At 38.6% G+C, this 15,583-nt stretch overlaps 1 protein-coding gene across 2 annotated transcripts in view; it reads left to right on the forward strand.

Moving 5' to 3' along the window:
* megf10 (multiple EGF-like-domains 10) overlaps positions 1-15,583 on the forward strand; it is a 134,247-nt gene that overhangs the window by 39,251 nt on the left and 79,413 nt on the right. For both annotated transcript variants that reach the window (XM_062031517.1, XM_062031516.1), the window contains exon 5: positions 1,855-1,947. In XM_062031517.1, the coding sequence (XP_061887501.1) occupies positions 1,855-1,947 (93 nt within the window). The remainder of the gene's footprint in view (positions 1-1,854; positions 1,948-15,583) is intronic.

A 15,583-nucleotide genomic window follows, 5' to 3' on the forward strand; every position in this document is an offset into this window, starting at 1 on the left:
TGTTCGTCAACAACACGCATTGCGCCGCTTCCTAATAAACACAGTTTGGCGCGCAGGCGTCAGTGCGATACAGTTCGCGTATCGGTCACGTGACCGGAACAGCTCATGAGCGGTCACGTGACCAGAACAGCTCATGAGCGGTCACATGACCAAAACAGCTCGTGTTCGGTCACGTGACTTTCTAAAAGCGATACGCGCACCGACACAGGGTATTGCTCTTTGAGCTCGACGCATGCACCGATGCATCGGTGTTGCCGGACCCATCACTACTATTTACAGTTTGCTGTCTCTTGGCTTCTTGTTTTGTGTTTTCCTGTTAGCCAGATCCTGTTAGCCGTTAGCTATTTCCAGTTTTTCTGTTTTCTGGATCCTGTTTCCAGTTAGCCTGTTCCTAGTCCCTGGTTTGTGTTTTTTCTTTATGGTGGACATTAAATCATGTTTTCCTGTACCAAGCCTGCCTTCTCTGCATCTTGGGGTTTGTCACCAACACTTTGTGACACAATCTGTCCCGACTCCCGACGAAAATATTGCTGCGTAACATTACCAATACATTTGGCTAATCGACATCAGTAAAATGTGGCATAATTACTTCTTAAACCATCTTGCAAGAAGCATAAACAAGAGAAACCTACAGTGTAGGACTCGTCGATTGCCATTTGAAGTTCCTTGGAGTACGATTCTGATTCGGATTCGTATCTGGCAACCTCAGTCATGGAGAGTGGGAGGGCACCACAGAATTTTGACCGTGATTGCAGTGCCATTTCTGGCCACATTACTACATATGGCTCCTTTAATTATTTTTTGATAAAAATAAAGTAAAAGTAAAGATAAGTTATGATCTAAAAGAGTATCACTAAAACATAAAAGTAAAGCAGTTCAGGTCAAACATGCGGATTTGTGACCAAACCAAGCACAGAGACAAAATGTTAAAACACTCTCAATGTATGCACAATGAACAATACGATTTTCCGACAAGACCACTTAATCAACCAAGTCGCTGTGAACATTTCTTAAATATAAAATCAGTGGGGCCCATTCTGCAATAAGTTCCTAACTTTTCCTCTTAACTTTCTTCCCAAGTGATTTCCTAAGAGGAGTCTATTCAAATTCATGACGTGTTCTTAAACGACCAAATTGTTCCCACCTGCTGTTCTTAAGTTGCTGAATGCCAAATGGTTAGCGCATGCGTGTCTATCATAATTTGCATATAAACACGCCCTTCTTTCCCCAATATGCATATGTAAACACCCTTAGTTCCGTAATTTGCATAAGTAAACGCCCTTAATTCCCCATATAAGGGCACAATTCCGGCGGAAAAGCAGAACATCCTGGAATTCTGGGAAATCCGGGAATTTTTGGAATTTGTCAAGGGAAAGCCCGCGATTCCCGAATAGGCTGAACAGTTTGAAGTTGGAACGGTTTGAATCGGATGAAAAATGTGGAAGGTAGAGTGCCCCAAAATCTGGAGGAGAAGGAGTAGAGGAATAATAATAAATAGATGGATTTTGGTGTAGAAAACCAAATGTGTCATATTGTGTCAATATGAAGATTCCTTTGTCGTATTCCTGCACTTGACTTGACTTGACTTTATTTATTCATGCTTGCAGTGGAGCCAAGGCCCCACTGAAAAAACAGCTGAACTTTGCTGACTGCACGGGTTGTCATAATGCACGCAAGATTTTTACTTATTGTCGCATAGGTTATGTTATCTGTAAGAATACCAAGAGGTCTGTTGCAATTCTGAAATTCAGGTTCTCGTACTTGTATGTGTTTTACTTGTGTTTGACTTATTCTGAACATGTATCATGTTTCGCCAGCTCATCTCTCCCTTGTATTCTCTCCCTCGCTTTCCAGCTCAATGCTCAGAGAGCTGTGTTCACGGTCGCTGTATGGCCCCCAACACCTGTCAGTGTGAGCCTGGATGGGGGGGCTCCAACTGCTCCAGTGGTAAGTCTTCCAGCTGTTACTGTCTGTGAAGCCACAAGCTTTTGTTTGTGTGAGCTTTTCTGTGAAACTTTCCTCAGGGGGAAAGGGGTAAGTATCTTCTTACTGTGTGTCTCCAAAACACAAAGACACATGATGCGATTATAAATGCTGTACTTTTGAATGGTTTAAGTATGCAGACATGAATACAGTATACTTTCCCGGAGAAGTAGTCAAAGTGAAGCTAAGTTAACAAGCTTTCTCATTCGGGATGTTGAAAAATTTGACTGGCTACTACTTAGTAATGTTGTGCCGATACCAATATTTTGGTACCGGTACCGGTATTTCGATAATTTTCGATACCTTTCGATACTTTTCTAAATAAAGGGGACCACAAAAAATGGCATTATTGGCCTTATTTTAACAAAAAAATCTTACGGTACATTAAACATATGTTTCTTATTGCAAGTTTGTCCTTAAATAAAATAGTGAACATATTAGACAACTTGTCTTTTAGTAGTAAGTAAGTAAACAAAGGCTCCTAAATTGTCTGCTTATGTATGCAGTAACATATTGTGTCATTTCTCATCTTATTTTGTCAAAATTATGAGGGACAAGCTGTAAGAATTGATTATTAATCCACTTGTTCATTTACTGTTAATATCTGGTTATTTTGTGTTTTAACACGTTCTATCTACATTTCTGTTAAAATGTAATAATCTCTTATTCTTCTGTTGTTTGGATACTTTACATTAGTTTTGGATGATACCACAAATTTAGGTATCGATCCGATACAAAGTCGTTACAGGATCATACATTGGTCATATTCAAAGTCCTCATGCGTCCAGGGCTATACTTCATGAGTTTATAAACATAATATGAATTTTAAAAGAGGCCCTGCGATGAGGTGGCAACTTGTCCAGCGTCTTCCGCCCGATTGTAGCTGAGATAGGCACCAGCGCCCCCGCGACCCCGAAGGGGATAAGCGGTAGAAAATGGATGGATGGATGGATGGATAGATGGATGGATGGAATTTTAAAAGAAGGAAAAAAGATTTTGTGACGGTAAAAAATATCAATGTAATCATAGTAGTATCAACTAGATACGCTATTGTACTTGGTATCATTACAGTGGATGTCAGGTGTAGATCCACCCATGGCATTTGTTTACATTCAGGCGCGCTAGCGTTAGTGGTGCCGCCGGTGTGCTGTTGTATCCTCCTACGGTGTGTAGTGAAACATGTTTATCCATCCCACATACTGCAGGGATGATACTTGTAAGAAACTCACTTTATTCGTTGCCATGGAGGCGAAGATTAGTGATTTAGAAATAGCTAAAACACTGCCGACTGCGGATGAATGTTGGCTGCTGGCTAGATAGCCATGTCTTAAAGCACCTCTTCCTTAGAGTGTTTCAGTGTTATAACTTCACCTTTATCGTAAATTTTTAGGTCCAAAATGCGTCCGTTCTCTCTTTTCTGTCTACACACTGTGTCTGCTTGTAAGTACTATGTGATTGTGCGCTGCCGAACATGCTCCTCTGCTTGTAAAACCAGCAATGTCATGACGTAACGACGCGCCGTCATGTACTTTTCAAACCGAGTATAGTACAGTTTTTGATTAATTAGTACCGCGATACTATACTAGCACCGGTCTTCCGTACAACCCTACTACTTAGGATACAAGAAACAAACTGAAATGTTAATAGCATCGAATTCAGTGTTAATGAGAGTTCATTGTATTCAAACATTTCAGATTAAAGTTAAAAGTAACTAATCCATGGCATTGAAGAGGGTTGCATATGACTTCACATCCGTTTTTCTTCACGATGGTCAAGCAGCTTGAGCGTAGCATTAAAACAAGTGAGAGTGAGTGTAGAGGTTGAGCAGAAAATGTTGTATTGCTTTTCTGCTCTTGGATATGTTTTACAATCATTCAAATATAGAGATAGGAAAGAGCTTTACCATAAATCTACTGTAAATCTCTACCATATATGGAGATATCCGCTGAGGAAAAACAACACAAACTGTGCAAATTCCAAACGGGCCGTTTGGAGACAAGATTCTTTTATAAATATCTCCGCCATTCCTCTATGGTTGATTTCAAATTTTCAGGACTTATGCAGATGCTAAATACACAAAAACAGTCCCAGTTTACTTGCTGTATAGTAAGACTAGCCGCTTGTCCCTCTCGGGGTTGTACGGGGCTGGAACCTTCGTGGGAGGCTGGAGCCTATGTACATATGTATATATATATATATATATATATATATATATATATATATATATATATATATATATATATATATATATATATATATATATATATATATATATATATATATATATATATATATATATATATACTCTCTCTCTCTATATATATATATATATATATATATATATATATATATATATGTATATAATATATATGTATGTATATGTGTGTGTGTGTGTATATATATATATATATATATATATATAATTTTTTTCTCATTGTGTTTCTTGCTGTTTTCCCAATTTTTGCTGGTGTTTTTTGTGTTTTTTGTAATGTGTTCAGGGCAATGTTGTTTTTGACAACCATCTTACATTTAGTCTTAGTCTTTTGGACTAAAATGCTTATTAGTTTTAGTCACATTTTAGTCACTTTTATATGTGATAGTTTTAGTCTAGTTTTAGTTGATGGAAAGTCAAAAAGGTTTTAGTCTAGTTTTAGTCCAAAAAAAAGAATAAAAAGTATAATATAAGTATATAAGTATAGTCTTTTAACAAATACATTTAGGTCAATAAGTATTGGAGATTGCTGTTGGGCAGTGTCACACATAAGTTGTGAAAATAGCAGCAGATCTGTAAGTTCAACCCATTGTGAGTTTGCAGATCTGCTATTTTCACAAATAATAACAATAAAGGAATGGTTTTAGACATATAAGGTTTCCACCCAACAGCAAATTTCTGATACTAGGATTGTGTATTACACACAGATAAAGTGGTAACAGTGGAATCAAAGTTCATTACTCCAAAAAAGCCAAAAAAACAAAAACATTCTACTTCAGCAATTGTGGCTTTATTTCTCAGAATTTGTTAAAGTACAATGAACATACACTACCGTTCAAAAGTTTGGGGTCACATTAAAATGTCCTTATTTTTCAATGAAGATAACTTTAAACTAGTCTTAACTTTAAAGAAGTACACTCTATACATTGCTAATGTGGTAAATGACTATTCTAGCTGCAAATGTCTGGTTTTTGGTGCAATATCTACATAGGTGTATAGAGGCCCATTTCCAGAAACTATCACGCCAGTGTTCTAATGGTACAATGTGTTTGCTCATTGGCTCAGAAGGCTAATTGATGATTAGAAAACCCTTGTGCAATCATGTTCACACATCTGAAAACAGTTTAGCTCGTTACAGAAGCTACAAAACTGACCTTCCTTTGAGCAGATTGAGTTTCTGGAGCATCACATTTGTGGGGTCAATTAAACGCTCAAAATGTCCAGAAAAAGATAACTTTCATCTGAAACGCGACAGTCTATTCTTGTTCTTAGAAATGAAGGCTATTCCACAAAATTGTTTGGGTGACCCCAAACTTTTGAACGGTAGTGTAAACATGCCCAAAATATGAGTGATGGATGAGGAACACATATGCTCAACTTGGCCCTGTCTGCCAGTGCAATTACAACAGATATCATACAACCCCACTCTCTTTAATTTGTGCAAACCATGTAATAAAATAATCAATTAATTCCTGAGGTACAGTGAGGTAGGTTGTAAGTTATACCAGAGAGTTATACTGTACATACTTGAAAGTATGAAACAAACATGTTCTTAAGTTTTTGGAACAAAATAGACCACCCTGTAAATACTGTAAACATATCAAACACGTGATATCAAACATATCAAGTTACGTGCTGACAGAACGTACTCACAAAGAGATAACCACACCGTCACTGAATGTAAACATGGCTAAACTTGCTGCTAAAGTAACACACGCATAATGAATTGACGTTAGCGTAACAAAAGCTAACTTTAGCCTGAAGTTAGCAGCCCATTTGAGCCAGGAGTATGTGGAAAACGTACTAATGTATTAGCTTACTATGACATTTATCGATTATGTTAACAGCAGTTGTAACTTACCTTCGAAAAAATATCCTTGTGGCGAGCCGAGCCTTAAGGTGCCGCTTGAGGTTGGTCGTATTTTTTCTGCATATTTTGTGGCCACATTTGTCACCTTCTTCCTTCACAATACACTCTGTTTTATTATCTGCTGGGTTATATTTAAAATACACCCATATGTCGTCTCTACGTTTGCGACCACCGAGCCCCTGTCTTGAAACTGCCGCCGCCATCACGGTCCATTGCCTGACGAGTAACAACAGTCTGACGTGTTGAGCACGTTGTGCGCTGCACGCCAGTTGGTGGGCGTGACCAGAAATGTCATGCATTTTAAACGTCTGACAGATTACCCACTAACATTTTCGTCCGTTCTCGTCTCGTCAACGAAAACTCACACACGTCTCGTCATGTTTTCGTCATCAGAGAGACATGTTTATCTCGTTACCGTCTCGTTACCGTCATGAAAAAAAGTGGCGTCAACGAAATGATTTTGTCATCGTCATCGTTGACGAAAACAACACTAGTTCAGGGCCAATGACAATCGAGTCACGGGCCACAGGTGGCCCCTGTGCCGCACTTTGTGCACCCCAGCTGTAGAAACTAACTATTTATGGCAACAATAGTCTTAGTACTGTATTTGTTCATCCTATGTCATATGGGGGGACGAGTCACACAGTTGTCTTATGTCAGCGCAATGTTTTATCATATATTACTGCCTTTGCACATGTCAGTGTTTAGTTTTGTATTCACAAGAAATCAACACAAAATCCCTACCTTGCATACTTGCCAACCTTGAGATCTCCAATATCGGGAGGTGGGGGGCGTGGTTGGGGCGGGGGGCGTGGTTATGGGCGTGGTTAAGAGGAGAGTATATTTACAGCTTGAATTCACCAACTCAAGTATTTCATATATATATATATATATATATATATATATATATATATATATATATATATATATATATATATATATATATATATATATATATATATATATATATATATATATATATTTATTTTATTATATATATAAATAAAATAAATACTTGAATTTTAGTGTTCATTTATTTACACATATACACACACACACACAACACTCATCTACTCATTGTTGTACTTGAAAGTACAATGCTTTGTTAAGGGTTGAATTGTCCATCCTCTTTCTATTCTCTGTCACTATTTTTCTAACCATGCTGAACACCCTCTCTGATGATGCATTGCTGTGTGGCACGCACAAAAGTGCTTTCATCAAATGCACGAGAGTGTGGAATCTTCCATCTCTCCCTAGCATGGCCCAAAACCGGTCAATCCTTGCTTCCTGGGGAACATCTTCCCTGGCAAGCAATTGGTACTCCAGTACTTGTACCCGGAGGCTGGTCAGGTCCAATCGCAGCTGCGGCAGACTTTTTTTTTTGGGGTGTGGCCTCCAGCTCCGGCTGAATACCGGGAGTTTGTCGGGAGAAAATCTCTGTCGGGAGGTTGTCGGGAGAGGCGCTGAATATCGGGATTCTCCCGCTAAAAACGGGAGGGTTGGCAAGTATGCTACCTTGGAACAATGTTCACAGACCAATCTAGTGTTTGGCTTGTTAGCTTCCCGCCGCAGGCGAGCGATGATGGTCATGGACTCGTGGTTGAGGGAAGAGTTGTTTGATGTGAGATGCTAGAAAATGTCCGATGTGTTGCAACAGTCAGTCTTAATGCATTGATGCAGCTCGATGATTTTTGAGAATGTCATGCAACGCGCATTTGCATGTTGTGTCGCACAATATTTTCGCATAGGGTCCCAAAGATTGAGTGGTAGATGGCGATCGAGGGGTAGGCGACCTCTGCTCTACAGTGTACTGCAAGGTCTTCTGCTTTAAATGAGCTTGACAAAGAGGTAATAAAAAGTGACATATAGTTGACTGACGTATAATGTTGATTAACATCTGCGCTATGAAGAATTTTGGCTGTTTTGTTAAAATATTTGATTTTACCCCGCCTTCCGCCCGAATGCAGCTGAGATAGGCTCCAGCGCCCCCCGCGACCCCGAAAGGGACAAGCGGTAGAAAATGGATGGATGGGTGGATATTTGTTCTTATAAAATTAATAACAGAATCATTGATCCTACCCTTTACAATTAAATGGGACCAATGATGGGTTTAATCTATATTCAAACACTTCCTTGTGGTTCAGATAATTTGTATTGGCTATGCTTTGGTCAACATTTTGCTACATGAGTCCACAGTCACTTTTATAACCCATATTTTGAGTCTGTCTGCAAGATTTTCTTTTAGGAGGCGTTTTCAGATTGCAAATGAAACCACGTGCGTCCTTCTCCAAAAGTATCATATTTTATCTTTTAAAAATGTACACTGTTTGAATATATATCTTGAAGTTGTCACTATTTTGTTCCAGACACTTCAGATACTTCATGAACATTATATACACAGTTTACCTGACACATGAAACGTGACAAATTGGGGGGGAGGTACTAGATTTTTTAAATCCAATTTTTAATCAACAAAGAGTTTTTTGCAGAGGAATAAATAGTGGAATCATCAGCGTTTAGAACACAGGTGTCAAACTCAAGGCCCGGCGGCCAGATCTGGCCCGCCACATCATTCTATATGGCCCGCGAAATGGTTATAATATGCTTTTAATAAAGAATATTTTCTTATTAAATATTTGTTCTTTTCATTTTGACATTCAAAAGATACATGAACTGCATGCTTATCTTTATATAAATATATTTTAAAATGTAATATCTAATAATGCAACAAAATGTTATCATATTTAAAAAAAATAAAATAATAATAAGTACTTGAATATCAGCTTGATTTATGATTTCAAAGCAAGTTATCAAAGTGTGCACTGTAAAAATGACAATAGATTTTACGATAAATTTCTGGCAACTGAGTTGCCAGTTTTTTGTTGTTTTTTAAAAACAACTTTGGTACTGTTTGTGTTTACAGTAATACACTATAAAATCAACAACTCTAGAGTTTACTGTAAAAGAGTGGTACTGATTTTCCGTTCCATTTATAGTAATATTCCGTAAAAAACACGGCAACTTTTACGATAAAATTCTGGCAACTTAGCGAGTTTTTTTCCCCCACTAAAATCTATTTAGTTTTTTTTAATCGAATGTAAAAAAAAAGCGAATAATAAAATGCTATATCATGAGCCGAGTCCTTATACTTTTTTTTTTATATCATATATCTACAAGTGGCCCTCTGAGGGCAAACAAAACTGCGATGTGGGCCTCAATGAAAACAAGTTTGATACCCCTGGTTTAGAACAATGGTGGAATTCACTAAAACAAAAGGCATATCATTTGTGAAAAGAGTAAATAAAAGTGACCCAAGGCAACTCCCTTGCAGGACGCCACAACAAAGGGTTTGTACAATTGTACAGTTTGTACAATTCCCTATTGGTAAGATAGCTATTATTCCAATCCGTAGCAGATATGGTCATTTTCTGTAAGCTTTAAGATTTATTACTTGAAAAACAGAATTTGTTAAAGTTAATTTCCATGAAACAGGCCTAAAGTATTTAGAAATTCTTATTGCAAAATAGGCAGAATGTATTTTATTAAATGTTTTTAATTATGAAAATGTTCTCTACTTTAAAAAGGTCCGTGGGCCCACAAAGTTAGACAACCTCTGACCCAGATGATGGTCACATCTGGATTTAGTCTGCATTTAATCTCAATGTACTCTTCTTAGATACTTGAATTTCTTCCAAGCCCTCCATTAACTGATTTTCAGGTCAGTGGGTCCCAACAATATGTCTGAGGGTCACTTTAGGGAGCGACAACAGGAAACGGGGGTAGATGGGTTCCAAGGGGAGCGTGAATAAAAGCAGAAAATCGTGTGGCCTAAAATGTCCTGGGGCGATAGAGCTTGTGACACTGGACACAGAATAGCAATAAATGCCTTAAATTCAGATCGTGGAACTAAGAAACATCACACATCCTGTAAATCATAAATAAAGTAGTTTTTGTAAGGTTTTGTGTATTGCTTTGTTGTAAAGATTGACATATATCAGTCCCTCCAAGACGTTGCAAACTATTTTCGTGAGTGTTGCTGCCTAAAATGCCTTAATTCGTGGCAGCTTTTTGAGAAAGTTGTGGCAAATGTTACAATGTTTTAAGGGCCTATTTTTTGGTCTCTAATATTGAGTGAACTAGTGATTTTATGGATATGTTATCAATGTTTTAAAGGCCTACTGAAATTAATATTTTTTTATTTAAACGGGGATAGCAGATCCATTCTATGTGTCATACATGATCATTTTGCGATATTGCCATATTTTTGCTGAAAGGATTTAGTAGAGAACATCGACGATAAAGTTCGCAACTTTTGGTCGCTGATTAAAAAGCCTTGCCTGTACCGGAAGTAGCGTGATGTTGCAGGTTGAAGGGCTCCTCACATTTCCCCATTGTTTACACCAGCAGCGAGAGCGATTCGGACCGAGAAAGCGACGATTACCACATTAATTTGAGCGAGGATGAAAGATTTGTGGATGAGGAACGTGAGAGTGAAGGACTAGAGTGCAGTGCAGGACGTATCTTTTTTCGCTCTGACCGTAACTTAGGTACAAGGGTTTATTGGATTCCACACTTTCTCCTTTTTCGATTGTTGATCACGGATTTGTATTTTAAACCACCTCGGATACTATATCCTCTTGAAAATGAGAGTCGAGAACGCGAAATGGACATTCGCAGTGACTTTTATCTCCACGACAATACATAGTGAAGCACTTTAGCTACGGAGCTAACGTGATGGCATCGTGCTTAAATGCAGATAGAAACAAAAGAAATAAGCCCCTGACTGGAAGGATAAACAGAAGATCAACAATACTACTATCAGGAGACACCGAACCAAACACTGGACCTGTAACCACACGGTTAATGCTGTGCTGCCTGTCGAAGCCTAGCAATGCTGTTGCTAACGACGCCATTGAAGCTAACTTAGCTACGGGACCTCGTCAGAGCTATGATAAAAACATTAGCGCTCCACCTACGCCAGCCCTCATCTGCTCATCAACACCCGTGCTAACCTGCGTTCCAGCGATCGACGGCGCGACGAAGGACTTCACCCGATCATCGATGCGGTCGGCGGCTAGCGTCGGATAGCGAGTCTGCTATCCAAGTCAAAGTCCTCCTGGTTGTGTTGCTGCAGCCAGCCGCTAATACACCGATCCCACCTACAGCTTTCTTCTTTGCAGTCTCCATTGTTAATTGAACAAATTGCAAAAGATTCACCAACACAGATGTCGAGAATACTGTAGAATTTTGCGATAAAAACAGAGCTGTTTGTATTGGGATACAATGATGTACCAATACTTCCGGTTCAACCATTGACGTCACGCGCAAACGTCATCATATCGAAACGTTTTCAGCCGGAAGTTTGCCGGGAAATTTAAAATTGCACTTTATAAGTTAACCCGGCCGTATTGGCATGTGTTGCAATGTTAAGATTTCATCATTGATGTATAAACTATCAGACTGCGTGGTCGGTAGTAGTGGGTTTCAGTAGGCCTTTAAGTTGTAACTTTAACCTCAAAAAGCATAGAATAAAAAAATTAAAAAAATACTTTATTGATATTTTACTAGTTTTATACAACACTATTGTTGTCCCGATACCCATAATTTGGTACCAAAATTATTTTGATACTTTTCTGTACTTTTTGGTACTTTTCTAAATAAAGGGGACCACAAAAAATGGCATTATCTGCTTATTTTAACAAAAGATCTTAGGGTACATTAAACATATGTTCATTATTGCAAGTTTGTCCTTAAATAAGATAGTGAACATACAAGACAGCTTGTGTCACAACGTGGACAATGGTGTGGTTTGTTTTCCCGGAATGCAAAGGAATTGGATCGGACATGGCGTGAAGGTAAAGACATCTTTAATTTTACCCAAAAAGGAACAAACAAAAAGCGCGCACAAGGCGGAGATACAAACTTAGCGTATAAACATAAACTAGCACAAAGGCAGAACTATGGACATAACACCAAGAAAACACTTACTGTGACGTGAAAAACGCGCATGGAACAATGGCATGGAATAAAAGCTTGAGTAACATGGGTAACATGGGTAATGTCGCCAGGACGACCAACAGAAAATGACAGGCTTAAATAGTCATGTGGTGATTGAAAACAGGTGCATGAGTCCAACACGTGAAACAGGTGAAAACTAATGGGTCGGCATGGTAACTGAAACAATGGAGCGTAAACAGAAACTAAAAAGAGTCCAAAAACCAAGCAGAACATAGCCAAACAAAACATGATCAAAAGACATGACAGCTTGTAAACAAACAAAGACTCCTAATTTAGCTGCTGACATATGCAATAACATATTGTGTCATTTTCCATTCTATTATTTTGTCAACATTATTAAGGACAAGTGGTAGAAAATCAATTATTAATCTACTTGTTAATTTATTGTTAATATCTGCTTACTTTCTCTTTTAACATGTTCTGTCTACACTTCTGTTAAAATGTAATAATCACTTATTCTTCTGTTGTTTGAAACTTTACATTAGTTTTGGATGATACCACAAATTTGGGTATCAATCCGATACCAAGTAGTTACAGGATCATACATTGGTCATATTCAAAGTCCTCATGTGTCCAGGGACATATTTCCTGAGTTTATAAACATAATATACATTTGAAAAATTGTTGTGACGCCAAAAAATATCGATGTAATCATAGTAGTATCGACTAGATACGCTACTGTACTTGATATCATTACAGTGGATCTTAGGTGTGGATCCACCAATGGCGTTTGTTTACATTTTGACGCCGGTGAGCTACGGTGTGTAGTGAAGCATGTTTAGCTATTCCTCGTCCTGCAGGGATGATACTTGTAAGAAACGTACTTTATTTGTCGCCATGGAGGCGAGGATTAGTGATGTAGAAGTAGCTACAACACTGCCGACTGCGGGTGGACTTTAGCCGCTAGCTAGCTAGCCATGTCTTAAAGCACCTCTTCCGGTGGGCGTTTCAGTGTTATAACTTCACCTTTATCTTTCGTTTTTAAGCCAAAATGCGTCTGTTCTCCCTTTTCTGTGTACACACTGTGTCTGCTTGTAAGTACTCCGTGAATGTGAGCTGTGAACATGCTCCTCTGCGCGTAAAATCAGCAACGTCATGCCCGGGAACCGGTACTTTTCAGAGGCGGTATAGTACTGAATATGATTCATTAGTATCGCGGTACTATATTACATTACATAACCGTACAACTCTATACAACACTGACTTAAAAGTAGACACTAGATGGCAGGAAAAGCACATACTTAAGCCTCATTGTCAAATTGCTGTACTGTTTTAATTAATTAGAAATAATAATATTAATAATTATAATTACAGAAAGAAACAACACCAAAGGCGTCCGTTTTGTCGTCCACAAGTTGCAGAAATTCTCTGTGTATATATTAAAAGTGTATGTCCATTCTAAACATCCTACCCCTGCACGTTGAGCGCACTTGTAACTGTTGAGAGTAATCTATAGCGCTAATTTTTGTTGGCGAATGAGAGACGATCACACTTCATCTCTGTCATGTAAATGCTGCTTCTTCGCTGGGTCACCATTGCAAAAGAAAATATGTTCTTAATTGTTTTACCCAAGATAAATAAATGTATAAAAAAATTATAAATACATGTAAACTAGGACGTGAGGACAGCGCTGGGTTGCTAAATGTTTGTATACTACAAAACCCAAAACCAGTGAAGTTGGCACGTTGTGTAATTCGTAAATAAAAACAGAATACAATGATTTGCAAATCCTTTTCAACTTATTTTCAATTGAATAGACTGCAAAGACAAGATATTTAATGTTCGAACTGAGAAACATTTTTTTTTGCAAATAACCGTTAACTTAGAATTTAATGGCAAAAAAGTTGGCATAGGGGCATTTTTACCACTGTGTTACATGGCCTTTCCTTTTAACAACACTCAGTAAATTTTTTAAGCTTTTTAGGTGATATTCTTTCCCATTCTTGCTTGTTGTACAGCTTAAGTTGTTCAACAGTCCGGGGCACTGTTGTGGTATTTTAGGCTTCATATTGCACCACACATTTTCAATGGGAGACAGGTCTGGACTACAGGCAGGCCAGTCTAGTACCTGCACTCTTTTACTATGAAGCCACGTTGATGTAACACGTGGCTTGGCATAGTCTTGCTGGAATAAGCAGGGGCGTCCATGGTAACGTTGCTTGGATGGCAACATATGTTGCTCCAAAACCTGTATGTACCTGTCAGCATTAATGGTGCCTGCACAGATGTGCAAGTTACCCATGTCTTGGGCACTAATACACCCCCATACCATCACAGATGCTGGCTTTTGAACTTTGCGCCTATAACAATCCGGATGGTTCTTTTCCTCTTTGTTCCGGAGGACACGATGTCCACAGTTTCCAAAAACAATTTGAAATGTGGACTCGTCAGACCACAGAACACTTTTCCACTTTGCATCAGTCCATCTTAGGTGAGCTCGGGCGAAGCCGGCGGCGTTTCTGGGTGTTGTTGATAAATGGCTTTTGCTTTGCATTGTAGAGTTTTAACTTGCACTTACAGATGTAGTGACCAACTGTAGTTACTTACAGTGGTTTTCTGAAGTGTTCCTGAGCCCACGCGGTGATATCCTTTACACACTGATGTCACTTTTTGATGCAGTACCGGCTGAGGGATCGAAGGTCCTTAATATCATCGCTTATGTGCAGTGATTTCTCCAGATTCTCTGAACCTTTTGATGATATTACGGACCGTAGATGGTGAAATCCCTGAATTCCTTGCAATAGCTCATTGAGAAATGTTGTTCTTAAACTGTTTGACAATTTGCTCACGCATTTGTTCACATCCGCCCCATCCTTGTTTGTGAATGACAATCAAATCAAATAATTGTTTCTTAGTAGCACAACTTGTACAAGCAATCTATTATGACAGGGGTGTCAAACTCATTTTAGCTCAGGGGCCGCATGGAGGAACATCTGTGCACACGCGGGCCGGACTATTAAAATCATGGCACTAAAACTAAAAAATAAAGACAACTTCAGATTGTTTTCTCTGTCTTACATTGGCCAAAACTAGAACAAACACATTCTGAAAATATTACAATAAAAATATTGAAAACCGGTAAAGTTTAGATCATGAAGGGAAAAAAAAATGAATGAATGTTTATAATTAAATAAATGTATATATGCCTAAAAATTTGTTTTCTTTTGTATTATTTAGTTTTTAATGGATTAAGTAACGTTTATGACAACATTGTGAGATATACGTTTATCATTTGTTTTCAAAACGGTTACCAAAAAGTGGGACCCCAAAAATTTACTGTGGGACCCCATTTGTATGACTTGATGGGGTCCCTGGGACCCCATTTAGAAAATTCCTAGCGCCAATACGCCATCAGTATTGGCGGCTGTGGCCTGCGGGCCGGGTCTAATACTAATCAAATATTATCCCGGGGTCCATAGAAAATTCATCCGCGGGCCGGATTTGGCCCCCGTGCCTTGACTTTGACACCCCTGGTTTATGACATCATGCAATGCCTACCC

This window comes from Entelurus aequoreus, linkage group LG21 (genome assembly GCF_033978785.1).
Source record: "Entelurus aequoreus isolate RoL-2023_Sb linkage group LG21, RoL_Eaeq_v1.1, whole genome shotgun sequence".
NCBI classification, from domain to species: Eukaryota; Metazoa; Chordata; class Actinopteri; order Syngnathiformes; family Syngnathidae; genus Entelurus; species Entelurus aequoreus.